Source organism: Ahaetulla prasina, chromosome 6 (genome assembly GCF_028640845.1).
Source record: "Ahaetulla prasina isolate Xishuangbanna chromosome 6, ASM2864084v1, whole genome shotgun sequence".
Lineage (NCBI taxonomy): Eukaryota > Metazoa > Chordata > Lepidosauria > Squamata > Colubridae > Ahaetulla > Ahaetulla prasina.
Genome location: NC_080544.1, coordinates 37396894 through 37413642, shown reverse-complemented (window position 1 = coordinate 37413642; position 16749 = coordinate 37396894). Strand labels below are relative to the sequence as shown.

General features: G+C 42.2%; 1 protein-coding gene across 3 annotated transcripts in view; it reads left to right on the top strand.

Moving 5' to 3' along the window:
* The window catches only part of INPP5A (inositol polyphosphate-5-phosphatase A), a 333629-nt gene that overhangs the window by 56198 nt on the left and 260682 nt on the right, over positions 1–16749 (top strand). The window contains exon 2 of one of the 3 annotated variants that reach the window (XM_058187284.1): positions 978–1169. The exons of the other annotated variants lie outside the window; for them this stretch is intronic. Within the exon in view, the coding sequence (XP_058043267.1) occupies positions 1152–1169 (18 nt within the window). The 5' untranslated portion in view covers positions 978–1151. The remainder of the gene's footprint in view (positions 1–977; positions 1170–16749) is intronic. 3 annotated transcript variants of the gene reach the window in all.

Here is a 16749-nt window from a genome sequence, read left to right as displayed (position 1 = left end):
CGCAGCTGACTGTTGGAGGCGAGTTATTGGCCCCAAAGGATAGGGTGCGCAACTTAGGTGTTCTCCTGGATGAACGGCTGTCGTTTGAAGATCATCTGACGGCCGTCTCCAGGAGGGCCTTCCACCAGGTTCGCCTGGTTCGGCAGTTGCGTCCCTTCCTTGATCGGGATGCCTTGTGCACAGTCACTCATGCGCTCGTTACCTCTCGCTTGGATTATTGTAATGCTGTCTACATGGGGCTCCCCTTGAGGTGCACCCAGAGGCTTCAGTTAGTCCAGAATGCAGCTGCGCGGGTGATAGAGGGAGCTTCGCGTAGCTCCCGTGTAACACCGCTCCTGCGCAGACTGCACTGGCTACCTGTGGCCTTTCGGGTGCACTTTAAGGTTTTGGTTACTACCTTTAAAGCGCTCCATGGCTTAGGGCCTGGGTACTTACGGGACCGCCTGCTGTTACCTCATGCCTCCCACCGACCCGTACGCTCTCACAGAGAGGGACTTCTCAGGGTGCCGTCCGCCAAACAATGTCGGCTGGCGGCCCCCAGGGGAAGATCCTTCTCTGTGGGGGCTCCCACTCTCTGGAACGAGCTTCCCCCGGGTTTACGCCAAATACCTGACCTTCGGACCTTTCGCCGCGAATTGAAAACATATCTATTTATTCGCGCGGGGCTGGCTTAAATTTTATTGGTTTTAAATTTCTATTATTAATTTTAAGGGTTTTTTTAATTTTATATATTTTAAAGTTTTTAGGCCAATTTTATAATAAGTTTTTTAATTCGTATTTTAACTGTATATTGTACTGTTTTGTTTTTTACCTTGGCTGTACACCGCCCTGAGTCCTTCGGGAGAAGGGCGGTATAAAAATTGAATAAATAATAATAATAATAATAATAATAATGTTGGCATGGACCAAGTAAAGCCAACTCTGACCTCACTTAACTCACGCCTTGGCTGTGATCCTGTTTCCCCCTACCTCCCAAGGTGTGTCACATTGCTGAATGAAGCAATTTCACGGGTTGTAGAAGTAACTCCCTCCAGCCACTGTGGATCTCCGTGAAGATGACCTTGACGTTTGCCAGCTGGAATGCTTTTGTTTTGATTGAAGTGCAAGTTCCTTGATGCAGCTGTAAGGCTCGATTCCCCATCTCCCTGCCTATGGCAACTCGAGAGCAGGTCAGGAATGCTTCGTGAGTTGACACCGAGATTAAATAATTGAATAAGCCAATCCTTGAATATTTATCCAAAATACCTTAAAAAAGTACCAATTGTGGATTAACTGATTTGCATTTTTCATGGTATTTTGGTTAAAAATTTTAAGGTCTGTTTATCTGTAGATGGGCTTATTTGATTCGGGGTTTTTTTTTAATTTCCTGTTCTCCAGAATTATGAGAAACAGTTTTGCATTAGCGTGTTAAAACGGACCATCTCCACATCGTATCCTTCCTTACAAATGATTCTGTGGGGTCCTTCTTGATTTCTCTGAGTATTCAACAATTGACATTCTAGTATGTATGAGAATTTCCAGCCAGCATGGTCAATGGAACTTGTCACAATACTGTATATCTAAATCAGGGGTCTCCAACTTTGGCAACTTTAAGACTTGTGGACTTCAACTCCCAGAGTTCCTCAGCCAGCTTCGCTGGACTTCAACAGACTTGTGGACGTCAACTCTGGGAGTTGAAGTCCACAAATCTTAAAGTTGCCGAAGTTGGAGACCCCTGATCTAGAGAATATTAGAATGGAGAACTGCTCTAGACCCTACTGCCTATCAGTTGTGTAACTGCTACACACTGGGAACCAAAATGACCAAATTGTCCAAGAAAAACAAATATAACATCTGGTGGACATCTGAGAAAAGTAATCTGATAGGATTGTTGAACTGTTGTATCAGACAAACTGGTTTTTGAAAAATGAATAGTTGATCAATAAGCTTCCTTCCAAAGGAATAGTTCTTTCCCTTTAAATGCTTAGTTTGGTATAAATACATATTTTTCATGTGACCCACTGAATGCAGAGGGAATATACATAATGTGTTATGTATTTCCATAATATAAATTTCCATAATAGGAATCAATTCTAAAATTTAGGGGCCAGAAGGTTTAACCATGTGCAGGTACTTTCCTAACCCTTACAACAGTGTTTCACAACCTTGGCAACTTTAAGATATGTGAATTTCAGCTCCAATAATGCCCTTGCCAGCATGCTGGCTGGTGAATCCTGGAAGTTGAAGTCTACACATCTTAAAGTTGCCAAGGTTGGGAAAATACATACAGAACATTGTTAATAAATGTATGAGTGCTATGATGGGTTTTCAAATGTATATTGTTAGCATTAGATAAATACTTGTGTATGGCTAAATTTATGTACCTCCGGATTATGGAAGGAAGACTGTTTAAATGATTTCTGTGAAACTTTATTCCTATAGTAAATAGTTAAGCTTTTTAACCTTGTTTTGAACAATTCTTCAGTATTTTAATGTTATTCTTAGATCCTGACAAGTCCATCATATATACAAATTGATACTATCTTTTTCAGCTAAAATCATGATAAATCATGAAATCATAGACAAAAGGTATATATATCATCCTGAATTTTTAAAATTGTTTTTAAGTAAGCTTCTCTAGATCTCATCCTTCTTTGTCACTGGTTAATGGGATTGTTTAGAATATTTCATGATATGCTATTGTTGCATAATTCCAATATGTCTGTGTCTGTGTGTGGATGTGTATATTTCCATATACTGTATGTATATAGAAATATGATGGTCAGGTTTTTCTTTTCTTTTGTTTTAAACTTTCTGAATCGTGTTGCTTTTGTAAGCTTGCAAAGCATTGCAATTTTCCACTGCTAATTAATGGTTTGAGTAGTTGGTATTTTTCCGTTTGGCTGATGTTCTTGACTTTATACCTTCTTTGCCAATAAAATTCAGGCAGGAATGCAGGTGGAAGAAAATACAATAATTTAAAAATTGAATTAGGATTATATTTCTTTAATTATATATTTAGAACTTGGCTTCACCTGAATATAGTACAGGTAGTCCCTGATTTATGACTGGAATTGAGCCCAAAATTTCTGTTGCTAAGTGAGACATTTGTTAAGTGAGTTTTGCCCCATTTTATGACTTTTCTTGCCACAGTTGTTAAGTGAACCACTGCAGTTGTTAAATTAGTAACAGAGTTGTTAAGTGAATCTGGCTTTCCCATTGACTTTTCTTGTCAGAAGTTAACAAAAAGTTTTTTTGTTTTGTTTACATTTATACCCCGCCCTTCTCCGAAGACTCAGGGCGGCTTACAATGTATAAGGCAATAGTCTCATTCTATTTGGATATTTTTTTACAAAGTCAACTTATTGCCCCCCCAACAATCTGGGTCCTCATTTTACCTACCTTATAAAGGGTGGAAGGCTGAGTCAACCTTGGGCCGGGCTCGAACCTGCAGTAATTGCAGGCTCTGTGTTGTAATAACAGGCTTCTCTACTGCCTGAGCTATCCCGGCCCCGGATCATGTGAGTCATGATCACATGACTCTGGGACACAGCAACGGTCATAAATATGAACCAGTTGGCAAGCATCTGGATTTTGATCACATGATCATGAGGCTGCTGCAAAGGTCATAAATGTGAAAAACGGTCATAAGTCACATGTTTCAGTGCCGTTGTAATTTTGAACGGTCACTAAATGAACTATTATAAGTTGAGGGCTATCTGTACTGAGCATTTTGTTTACCCTGTTCAAAATTTGAACCTTGCAGGACAGGCATAGAGCTACTCTTTTAAAATCCTCATGGATGCCTCATCCTGCTGTTTACATAGGTCCCATTGTTAACACTCCTATTTCATAGGCAGGAACCTGAAAGTACAAGTTGGCCTACAGGAAACCTCTGTTCAATTAATTGCATTAAATTAAATGTACAAGTCTCGTCATAAGGATTCTGAGCAGTATACAGTGAAAAGCAGTAATAAAAAAGCAGAATAAAAAACAGGGTCTCTGGAAAAGCAGCCATTCTAGCCAAAATAAATATGGAGGTCCCATCACTTGCTGAATCCAAGGCAAGGGGAAATAGTCAAGTTTTCAAGGGTCTTTTAAACACAGTTGAAGTGATGGCCAGGTAAATCTCAGGAGAGATGGTGTTTAGGTGCTACAACAGAAAAAGTTAGAAAAGGGAGGTAGTTAAAACTGTCCATTAAGATGCCTCCAGTGCCAACTGGATGTTATAGCAGAGTTCATTGAAAAATAATTTCAACTATCAGCTGTTTCACCTAATTTAGGGCTCTTGGTTCTTTTTTCCAAATCAATTCCATTCATTCTGTTACTCCTACAAACATGTTTCTATTTACAAGTAACATTCGTTACAAAACAATTAAAAATAATCCTGAAATCTTGGTGTGTACTTTTTCTCATTTGCAATCTTTATTTGGTAGCTGATATTATTACAGTTAAATCTTTAAAAATAGTTTGTATGTTAGGGAAAAAAGTTAACCATGCTGTGAAATGTTCTTTGTTTCAATAACCGAGCAAGTCATTTGGTTTTCACATGCTTGTAAATTTACTGCTGTAGGTCTGTATAAGCAAAGTGGTTGAGGGAGATTTCCATTTTTTTAGCATTTAAAATGAATAAAGGCCACACAAAACTGTGTATAAGTAACTCAACTTCAGAACCCAACATTCCAGGGAAAGGTCAAAATAGTGCCTAATTAAAGGGAACTGGGAACTGTATACAGAACTTGCAATTTTAAGAGATTCCATATGCTTTCAGGATGTTAAAGAAAAAAGACTAGCAGAAGAATAGAATAGAATAGAATAGAATAGAATTTTTATAGAATAGAATAGAATTTTTATTGGCCAAGTGTGATTGGACACACAAGGAATTTGTCTTGGTGCATATGCTCTCAGTGTACATAAAAGAAAAGATACGTTCATCAAGGTACAACATTTACAACACAATTGATGGTCAGTATATCAATATAAATCATAAGGATTGCCAGCAACAAGTTATAGTCATACAGTCATAAGTGGAAAGAGATTGGTGATGGGAACTATGAGACGATTAATAGTAGTGCAGATTTAGTAAACAGTTTGACAGTGTTGAGGGAATTATTTGTTTAGCAGAGTGATGGCCTTCGGGAAAAAACTGTTCTTGTGTCTAGTTGTTCTGGTGTGCAGTGCTCTATAGCGTCGTTTTGAGGGTAGGAGTTGAAACAGTTTATGGCCAGGATGCGAGGGGTCTGTAAATATTTTCACGGCCCTCTTCTTGATTCGTGCAGTATACAGGTCCTCAATGGAAGGCAGGTTGGTAGCAATTATTTTTTCTGCAGTTCTAATTATCCTCTGAAGTCTGTGTTTTTCTTGTTGGGTTGCAGAACCGAACCAGACAGTTACAGAGGTGCAAATGACAGACTCAATAATTCCTCTGTAGAACTGAATCAGCAGCTCCTTGGGCAGTTTGAGCTTACTGAGTTGGCGCAGAAAGAACATTCTTTGTTGTCCTTTTTTAATGATGTTTTTGATGTTAGCTGTCCATTTTAGATCTTGCGATATGATAGAACCTAGAAATTTGAAGGTTTCTACTGTTGATACTGGGTTGTCTAGTATTGTGAGAGGTGGAAGTATGGAAGGGATTCTCCTAAAGTCTACCACCATTTCTATGGTTTTGAGTGTGTTCAGTTCCAGATTGTTTTGGTTGCACCACAAGGCTAGTCGTTCGACCTCTCGTCTATATGCGGTATGAATATATATATATGAAGCAATATGAACTAACAAAGAAGAAGTCTATTCAAATTATGTGCAGTGTTACAGTTTAAGTGTTCAGCTCAAGTTGTCCTGAAATTCTTTTTTGAACCTCTGCTTTGAGGCTCTGGAGCCAGGTGAGAGACAAAAACAGGCCTTCCCCACCACCCCCTGAGGCCCACTGGAGGCAGGAAACAACCTGTTTTCCCTACTTCTGGTGGGCCCAAAAGGCCTGAAAATCAGCTGGCCGGTGTGCGCATGTGCGCTGCAGTTGAGCTCTCATGCCCACTGATATGGCTACTGGCACGCGTGCCATAGGTTCATCATCACGGTTCTAGGCCAATGTTTCTGTTCACATATTATTATGATAAAGCCTGAATTAGGATTTTGAATAGGATTTCCTCACTAGAACACATAACATCAGGAGAAGAAGTCCATAAGGTTTTTGGACAGTCAAGACATTTTGAACATTTTGAACAGTGTGGGAAGCCACCCCCCAACCCAGAAGAATGAAATATTTTGAGGAATATTTTAAAAGGGCAGTGTTAGGTTCGGGAAGTAACGAGGCTGGAGACCAGGGTAGTGCCAACAGCTCTTTAATATAGGGTGAACCCAGCAACAGGCTGGGGGAAAACCTCTCCTTTTATACAGTTCTGGTGGAGGCTTCGACCAATCAGCAACGTGCTGATTTCCCGCTCAAATATTTAAAGGTACAAACATGAATACATAACACTCCTCCCCTCCCAGAAAACACTTTGCCTCTATTTACATATTTATTTACATGTTATTTTTCGACGTAGTCACGCAAATAACCTGGGCGTCTCCTAGTTCTTTCTGACCTGCGCGGTTCAGTTCTGGGTGGTGTTTTGAGCTGGTCGGAGGGGCTGTTGTCTCCTCCCAGCTCTTTCTCTGGGCCAACGGGCTCCGGATTATTGGCCGACTCTTTTTCTTGGCCATCCGGCCTTGGATTAATTTTGGAACTTTCCTGCTGCTTCCCCGGGACCTGATGGCGTCGCTGGAACTCTGGGACCTCAGCTAAGTCTTGCGCCTCCCCCGGGTCATTGTCAGCTGTGGATTCAAATTGGTATTGGTCATGATCTGTTCCATTTGGTTCGGTTTGATCAGTTATTCGTTTCCTTAACTGATCTATGTGGCGCCTCCACACTCGGTTGTCGGGTAGCTCTACCACGTACGATTTTGGGCCGGTTATCTTTATTATTTGTCCTGCGAACCAACTAGGGCCGTCCCCATAGTTTCGGGCCCACACCCGGTCGCCTATGCTCATTTCCCTTGTCTTTTCTAGTTCCCCCTTGTAACCCTCGGGTGTGTAATGGGGGTTCAAGCGGTCAAGTGGGCACCGGAGTTTCCGTCCCATTAGCAATTCGGCTGGGCTTTTCCCGGTGGCCGTGCTTGGGGTTCTGTGTTGGACGGCTAGGAAAAAGTCTATTTTTGTTTGCCAGTCACCTGGTTTGAGCCTGGACAATGCCTCCTTAGCGCTCCGGACGGAACGCTCTGCAAGGCCATTCGACGCAGGGTGGAAAGGCGCAGAGAGGGCATGTCGGATGCCTTCCTCTGCCAGGTATTCTTCAAACTGGGCTGCCGTGAATTGGGGCCCATTGTCGGACACCAGAGTGTCCGGCAACCCGTGAGTTGCGAATAGGTGGCGCAGAGTTGCGATTACTGCTTCGGCCGTAGTGGATTTCATGATTATGATCTCCAACCATTTAGAAAATGCATCCACGACCACTAGGAATGTTTGGCCATGGAAAGGGCCAGCAAAGTCAATGTGGATTCTTGACCAGGGCCCTTGGGGCTTTTCCCATTCTCTGACTGGGGCCGTTGGGGGTAGAGATCTGGACTCTTGGCAAGCTTGGCATTTCCCTACCCTCTCAGCAATCTCTGCGTCCATGAGTGGCCACCATACATAGCTTCTAGCTAACCCCTTCATCCTTACGATCCCTGGGTGACCCTCGTGGAGGAGGTCCAATACCTTTCCCTTAGCTTATCAGGAATTATTACACGATCACCCCATAACAGGCACCCCTTGAGCCGAGAGCTCATCTCGTTTTTAACAAATTCTTTGAACTGCTCGCCCGCGCAGCGGCCACCCTCTGTACCCAACCGAGTACAGTCCTTAACACAATGTCCCGGTATGATGCCCGAGCCACTTCCTTAGATGTGACTGGGCCAGAGTCCAACGAGTCAATAAGTAGGATGGGCGTCCCCGGAGTGGGGTCTTCGGTCGCCCCTGGTAGTGGGCATCGGCTTAACGCGTCTGCATGCCCCACTTCTTTTCCTGGTCGATGCTGCAGCTTGTAGGAGTAAGCGGCCAAGAATATAGTCCAACGGGTCAAGCGTGGCGAAAGTGCCACAGGCGTTGGGCGGTCGCCAGCCAGTATCCCTAGTAGCGGTCTGTGGTCAGTCACGATTTCAAAATTCCGCCCAAAGACATACTCGTGGAATTTCTTGACCCCTGACACAATGGCTAGTGCTTCTTTGTCTAATTGGCTGTAGTTCCTCTCTGGGGAGGACATCGTTCTAGAGTAGAACGCTATGGGGGCTTCTGTGCCGTTTGGAAGTCTATGGCTGAGCACAGCCCCCACCCCATAAGGGGAGGCATCGCAAACCAGTACTAGGGGTAATGAGTCGTGATATTGGATGAGCAGGCTATCACTTGAGAGCAGGTTCTTTACTGCTTCAAAAGCCCTATTTTCTGACTTTCCCCAAGACCAAACAGTATTTTTTCCTAAGAGCCTATGCAGCGGTTCCGCAACGGTTGCTTTGTTCTTTAAAAAAACCGCGTAAAAATTAACCAATCCCAGGAATGCCTGCAGCTCTGCTTTGTTTTTGGGCGCTGGAGCCTTCCTAATTGCCTTAACCTTGCTTTCAGTAGGGTGAATTCCTTTCTTGTCTATCCGGTAGCCCAAGAAATCGACGGATTCGACCCCGATCTGGCATTTGTTTGTCTTGACTTTTAGTCCGGCTGTCCGGAAAATGCCCAAGACCTTTCTTAACCGCTCCCCCAATTCCTCCATGTTTTCCCCTGAAATTAGGACATCATCGAAGTAGGGAACTACCCCTGGGAGCCCCTGCAGTAGTCGTTCCATCAGGTTTTGGAACAGCCCTGGTGCCACACTGACCCCAAATTGCAATCGGGTGCACTTGAAGGCCCCCCTGTGCGTCACAATCGTTTGGGCTTCGGCTGTGCGGGTGTCTACTGGCAGTTGTTGGTAGGCTTGGGCCAAGTCTAACTTTGCAAAGACTTGCCCTTGCCCCAAAGAGTGCAATAAGTGTTGCACTACTGGAACCGGGTAAGCGCTTTTCTGTAAGGCTTTGTTAAGCGTTGCCTTGTAGTCAGCGCAAATTCTAATTGACCCGTCCGGTTTTATGGGGGTGACGATTGGCGTCTCCCACTTTGCGTGGTCGACTGGCACCAAAATCCCCTGATTAATGAGCTTATCCAGCTCCTTATCGATTTTTGGTTTTAGGGCAAAAGGGACTCTTCTCGCCTTAAGCCTAATGGGGGCTACCTGGGGATCTAAGTTGAAGGAAATAGGGGTCCCCTTGTACTTGCCCAGGCAGTCCTTGAAGACATCTTCGAACTCGTTAAAGAGAATGTCTTTCAGGTTATAGTCACTTCGGTAGATGCCAGTCACTCCCATGCCCAGGGCACGAAACCAGTCTAGTCCCAACAGACTGGGCAGAGTTCCTTCGACGATCGTGATGGGCAGGGTCTTTTTATGTGGGCCGTACTCGACTCGGACGGAGGTGGTCCCTCGAACAGGGATGCGATTCCCCTGGTAGTCGTGCACTCGTAGCCGTTGTGCTTGCAGGTGGCGCTTCGCGACGGACGGCAGCGACTTCGCCAAAGTGTCCCAGGACATAATGGTGATCGCTGATCCCGTGTCTACTTCAAGCCGGCACCGTACTCCCTCTATTTTCGGCTTGGTGAAGATCTTCTTCTCCACTTTGGTCGAGGCGCGGCCTATGACCACAGTTGTTTGGTTGGAATCCGCGCCTTTTTTGTTCGAGCCAATCGCGGGCCGCCTTGCCGATTCCGCGCTCTGATTGGCCGATTTGAATTTTCGGCGGGAAGGTTGGGCCGCTCGACAAACTTGAGCTAGGTGCCCTTTCTTCCCACACCGCCGACATGTCGCGTCTTTAAACTTGCAGCGTTGGCGCTGGTGTTGACCCCCGCAGCTTCCGAGATTCGTCTCGGTCCCCTTTGTCGCGTTTCTCGGTGCGGCAGACCCCTTCCTCGTCTTCACCGTCGGATTCGGTCTGAACCTCCTCCTGGTGCACCGGAGTTGCCTTCGCGCTCGCCTTTTGTGGGACCGGCTTCTGCAGCGTCTCTGCCGCTTGGGATGACATTTCATGTGCTCTGGCTTCGTCCAGAGCGTTGGCTAGCGTGAGGTTGCTCTTTGCCAGCAGCCGTCGCCGCAATCGGATGTCTTTGACCCCTCGGATGAGTTGCTCGAGAAGCACCTCGTCTAGGTCACGGTATCCGCAGTCCTTGGACGCTCTTCTTAGGGCGGCCATGTAGTCGCCTATGGATTCGCCCTCCATCTGCCTTCGCTCTCCGAATTCAAACCGCCGCACGTATTTGGACGGCGTTGGTGCGAAGTGGTTTCTTAGTAAAGTCTGTAAGGTTGGCCATGACACCGACTGCAACGGCGTTGGCTCTGCCAGGGCTTCCGCGATGTCGATGACCTCCGGACCGCAGTGGCTTAGGAAATAAGCCCTCTTTCGGTTATCTGGAACTCCGTGCAGTTCGTTGGCTTCTAGAAAGCTTTCGAAACGGGTCATATACGTTCCCCATTTCTCTTTGGCCGGGTCAAACGGTGCGGGCGGAGTGTAACTGGCCATCTCCGCTTTTCTGCCCTGGGTTTGCTGGGTTCGGTTCTATCGTGCGTGCTTCAGCTCGGTTCTGGTTCTCCTTAGCCTCGAGATCCCACCCTCGTCGCCAATGTTAGGTTCGGGAAGTAACGAGGCTGGAGACCAGGGTAGTGCCAACAGCTCTTTAATATAGGGTGAACCCAGCAACAGGCTGGGGGAAAACCTCTCCTTTTATACAGTTCTGGTGGAGGCTTCGACCAATCAGCAACGTGCTGATTTCCCACTCAAATATTTAAAGGTACAAACATGAATACATAACAGGCAGGATAAAATATTTCTCCTAAAAAAGAAATAAAATTTTTTAAGGGAGACAGAAATACAGAGCCCAGCTCCCTGCCCCCAACCAAATATTGAGCTGGGGCAGCTTTTAGAAAAGCAGATTTGGTAATACATTACTCCCTGCAGCAAAGTCTGAACAAAGGCAGATTAGCTCTCACCCAGGAGCCAAAACAGGGCAAAGCCATTAAGCCATAATTGTAACTATTGCATCATCCTCAGAAACTTCAACCAAATTTAGCTCAGACAAACACCTAGGATTTGTACTTTGCCTATAGAGCTAGCTATGACTCCTACATAACCCCTACAACAACCAATAGAATATATATTCTTGCACAGGAACAGGAAGCTCAAGTGCAAAGCTCAGTATAATCTCCCCCCACTCTCAACTCCATGTGGTCAGCTGCCCAGAATCACATGTGCTTCATGGTTCTGCTTCATGAATAAATGGACCCCCTTTCCAATCAGCCTCCATTTTTTCTCCAGTGACTTTCTCCTAGCTTGGAACTGAACCAACTGTTTCTTCCAACAAGCGTATATTACAGGTATTCTCACAAAATGACTGACATGATAGGTAGAAGCAGGGTCAGCCCCTCCATGTGGCAGAAAACAAATTAAACTTTAAGGGACAGTCACTCACCATTTTATTTTCTATGAATGCCTTTGCAGTCTCCCTCTTCAATGGAATTCACTGAAATAGTTGAAAATATATTTAATATTTCAGGCTGATGTTGTGGCTTTGCAGTATTCTAGTTTTCCATTTATTTTTTTTAAGCAAAAGAACATTACAAAAATAAAATTAATCAATGCAGGGAGCTTGGCAGGATCCTGGGAAGATGCCAGAGGGCATCTTGTTGCATCTGGTACCATGTTAGGAATACAAAAATTAGGTCTTCCTGGGGAGAAATACAATATAAAAACAGTTTTCTGAAATAAAATTGTGCAACAGCAAACTTAGGAAGTAGTTGTTTATGGATAGGATTTACTTCCTGCACTAAATCATAATAGGGTTGCTTGCTTTTTGATTAGCATATATGGCTCGTAAACTTATTTTTTATTTGTATCCATTAAGATGTGTGGTTGGTTCAACACACTACAATTAAACAGATCCCTCTGTTCATGTTATTGTTTCATGATTTTTTAATTTTTTTTTGTTTTTTAATTCAAAAAGTTAAAAATACAAACCAAAAAGATTTTTTTTTACAAAAACACAAGAAAAATAAACAAGACGTTGAACATATGTGCATTAAAAAAGACACATATACATATATTATCTCCCAGTTGAATACTGATAAATATATTGCAACAATATTAATTTCCTACTCCTTGCAAAGCAGACCCTTTTAAAAAAAAAAATTCTGACATTTGCAAGTTACTGACCTGTTATCTACAGCATCTGTTATATTAAAAACAAAATGGTTAACAGGTAGAAGAATAAAGAAAGCAAAATTAAAATTCCCAACCCTCTGTTAACAATGTATTATTGCATTCAACTTGTAGAAAGTTTACCATAGCTTCTTATCTACCTGTTACTGTTCCATGTTAACTTGTCTATTTGGGATGTCATACTTGGCTATCTTTTATTTATATCGCATCTGATATCAGCTTTGTATTTAGTGTACAGTACTATGCTCTTTGAAAGTTGAATTAATTTGAGGATAACCACATTTTTTGCATCCTTGTAGTCCTTCTTGAGCCTTGCTTTTAGGATATGAGCAGTGCCATATTTTCCACAGAGGTTAGCAACCTATCATCTTCATTTCTAGTTTTAGAACAAATCAAAGCTGTATACAAGTGAGACATGAAATGGAAAGTAGTTTTTCCTGCTGAAATCCTATATTATATCTATCCTAAAAAAATAAAGAAATTGTGTACGGCTAAAGAAATAAAAGGAATTATAACTGCTGTGGCAAGTGACAATGTGATTTTTATATCTTGCTTGATGATAGACATTTGAGTTGATCAAAGTTTATTAATGGACATTCAACCAGATCCAGACAGCTAACTAAAGTATGTCAGTGGATGAATAACAATGAAATTCCAGTTTGTTTTTTCAGGAACAGAACTTTGGCTTTTTAGGAATTTACTGGCATTTTCCCATTATTACCTCTGCCAGTTTTATTTCTTTCCAGAGATGAAGTGAGAAGTAGCTTGGATTATCAGAAATCTTTTTTACTTAGAAGAAATATATATCCCACTTCATTTGGTTATTTTCTTAAATTAAAATTCCTGGTTGCCACCAGAATTGTTCTTGAGTTGGCTGGCCTCAAAGTTCAATAAATAAACCTTACAAATAAATCCAGTGAAGAAGTAATGGGTTTCATTTACCTTCGCTACTGGTTCGGAACTGTGAGAGCACGCCGCCACTACAGATTCACCCGAATCAGGGCGAACTGATAAAAACCCACCACTGCAGTGAAGACCTTTTTATTCAATTCTCAATTTTCTAGAATCTGACATTTGGTACAGGTTTATGTCTAGAGCAGCATTTCCCCAGCATCAGATAGGGAATTCTAGTAATTGAAGTTCACAAGTTAAAGTTGCTTATGTTGAATAACACTGCTCTAAAGCAGTGTTATTCCCTATGCACAATAGATTGTGCAGGGGGAAGCTTAAAGAAAAAACTTTAAAATAATGATAAAACCTAAATATCCAAATATTTTACGACAGCCACATGATTCTTTTTATTCAAATATTAATACTGCAATATGTTAAAATCATAGTGTCTCAGTATTAGCCAAGGGACAGATATTTAGATCAAATGGTTTGATATGAATTTATTTCCTTCAGGTATCTCTGTCACGCTCTGTCCTAGATTTTTTATCTAGGACAATTCACAATTTGAAGACTTTGTTTTACCTAGTTTTGTATTTTAAATTGTGTAATTACTTTCTATAGTTGTACAAATATTTCTGTCCTGTGCTGGCCAATGACTGCAATTAAATTTTGATTGAGAGAAATGATATTTTGAATTTCTCTCTTAAGTATAGTGTTGGATGCAAGATGGCCAAAACATTGATCAAGCCAATCCTGTCCAAAAATAGTGTGCCTTGGAAATTATTTCTCAACCTCCATCACAATTTGGAATTGGGTTCATATCTGTAATTTGCAGATAGCTCCTGTTTTACTCATCTCGTTGTATGCATTTTGTCAGTGTATGCAGCTCTCTTGCACAATTATTTAATAGACAAGGTATAGTTTTAAGAGCTAGTTTGGTGTTGTGAGTAAAGCATCAGGCTAGAAACTGGGAGACTGTGAATTCTAGTTCGGTTTAGACAAAAAGCCAGCTGGGTGACTTTAGGCCAGTCACTCTCCTTCAACCCTAAGGAGAAGGCAATGGCAAACCATTTTCAAAAGAATTTGCAAATAGTCACCAAGAGTCAAAAACTGACTTGAAGGCACCCACAAAATCCTACCAACAACATGATGATATCTGACCCTTCCATTTTGAAGGGCAACTCCATAAGGAAAAACAGCTGAACATCCAAAAGGTAGTCACACGTGATCCAACACCAGAACCTTAAACAGGTCCTTTGTGGGATGTCCATTGTAACTTTGAAGGGTCACTAATGACCAGTTGTAAATGGAGGACTACCTGTAACAGTGTTGCTCTCCTTGTTCTCTGGGAAGTAGTCCAAACCTCCAACAGAAACTTTGAAGATAACATATTTTTACCAAGCTGAAGGCTTGGTAAAAAAAGAAAGATTTTGGAATCTTCCTTTTTTTTAATTCGCATTTATATCCCGCCCTTCTCCGAAGACTCAGGGCGGCTTACACTATGTTAGCAATAGTCTTCATCCTATTTGTATATTTATATACAAAGTCAACTTATTGCCCCCAACAATCTGGGTCCTCATTTTATCTACCTTATAAAGGATGGAAGGCTGAGTCAACCTTGGGCCTGGTGGGACTAGAACCTGCAGTAATTGCAGGCAGCTATGTTAATAACAGACTGCATTAGTCTGTTGAGCCACAAGAGGCCCTATCTTCATTGCTTGCTCCTGAAACGAACTCAAAAAGTATCACCTAGTTCCTCAGCTTTATTGAGGAGCAGAGAAATAAATTTCTCTTTATTTACAGAGAAATCTGGTATACTGTCTTGATATATAATATGTTTATATAATTTCAAATAGTACCTGGTACATATATTTCTAGATGCTGAGGAACTTGTAGTTCAGATCCACTTTCTTTGAAATTTTCTAGAACAAAGAAATGAGCAATAATAATCGTAATTGTAAACAATAATGAAGACTTACCAAACAGTTTGGTACATGGATTGAATTCCTCCATACCCGCTTCCCTTTCAAACCTTATGTAATACTGGAATTATTTGACATCTATAAAATAGCTCTCATAAAGTGTTTTATAGAGCATTTTTCTTTTTCATAACACTGTTGACTGACTGCTTTTTCCACAAATTCCTTTTCTGGGTACAACGTTTTCTTCAGTCTTTCAGTATTGCTATGAGTAAGTCAGCTCTTCATTGCCTATCAGAGATTTATTGATCTGAATTCCAACCATAAAAAGCTAATGTCCAGTTTATATAACAAATTGAGTCTGGCATATTCATTTTTAAAAGACTTTTAGCACTTAGAACATGATGAATAGAATACTTGCTATTATCAAAAATGATTCAGAGTGGTGCAGTTATTTTCTCTATTTTTTCCAAATAATGCTTACAATAATACCGTGTTTCCCGGAAAATAAGACCAGGTCCATGCACCCCGGACCGGCTTACCTCAGGGCCCCTGCAGCCAGGCCATCCTGTCCCAACACATCTTGCTTTGCGGCTGCAGCACCAACACTGGCACACCACTCGGTCTCCTGCTCTGTTGCAGCTGTGAGCAAGTAGAAGAAGTGGGCCTGCGACCACATAGGCTCCTGCTGTACATGGCTGTTGGTGCTGGCTGCAGGGGTCCTGAGGTAAGCCAGTCCAGGGTGCCTGGGGCAGCTTCTCCCCGCCTTGGGCTGTGGCACTACAAGCAAAGAGATGGAATGGGTGGCCAGCCAGCTGTGTAGGCTCTTAAGTAGGGCTTATTTTTTGGGTAGGGCTTATATTAGGCACACACGTAAAACATGCTGCGGCTTATTTTCAGGATAGGTTTTGTTTTCGAAGAAACAGGTAATACTTCAAAATATGTGGGATTTGTTAGTTTTTGGCTGCTTCTTTCTTTCCTATTAATGTCTGTGCAATCACCAAGGGTTCGTCATCAACCTTGAAGTAGTCTTTTAAATTTAAATCTACAGGCCTCAAGCCCTTCCTCTCCTTCACACTTCTCCTTTATTAATTTTCATTGCGTAATTGTTGAGGAGTAAATCAAAATTACTAAACAGTTTTATGCATTTTCCCGATAAATCTTGCGCTGCCCACAACATCCCTTCCAAGGGCTTGGAAGGATAAGAAAAAAAGGCAGGCACTGAAGAATGTTGACACACTAATTTTAGAATATGTGAAGAACTCTGCACTTAATTATATGTGTTCCCTAGGGATAATAATCTGAAAAAAAAGGTTAATTACAACTTTGGTCTTAATGTTAATTAATTTTGTGAAACAATCTATATTTAAAAATGAAAAACTTCACAAATAAATAGAACAGAGGCTCAGTGTCCTCCCACTCTCCCTCCCTCCCTTTCTTTTTTCCTTCCTTCCTTCCTCTTTATGCTAAATGGAGATTTTAAAACTTGGTCCTCTTAATGAAATTCCAAACCTCTAAAACACACTAGCATGCAGTAGAGGCAGTTCTCAACTTACAACCATTTGTTTAGTGACCATTTGAGGTGACACTTTAAAAAGTGACTAATGTCCGTTTTTTATAGTTAATAATCATTGCAGCATTCCCATGGACATGTGATCAA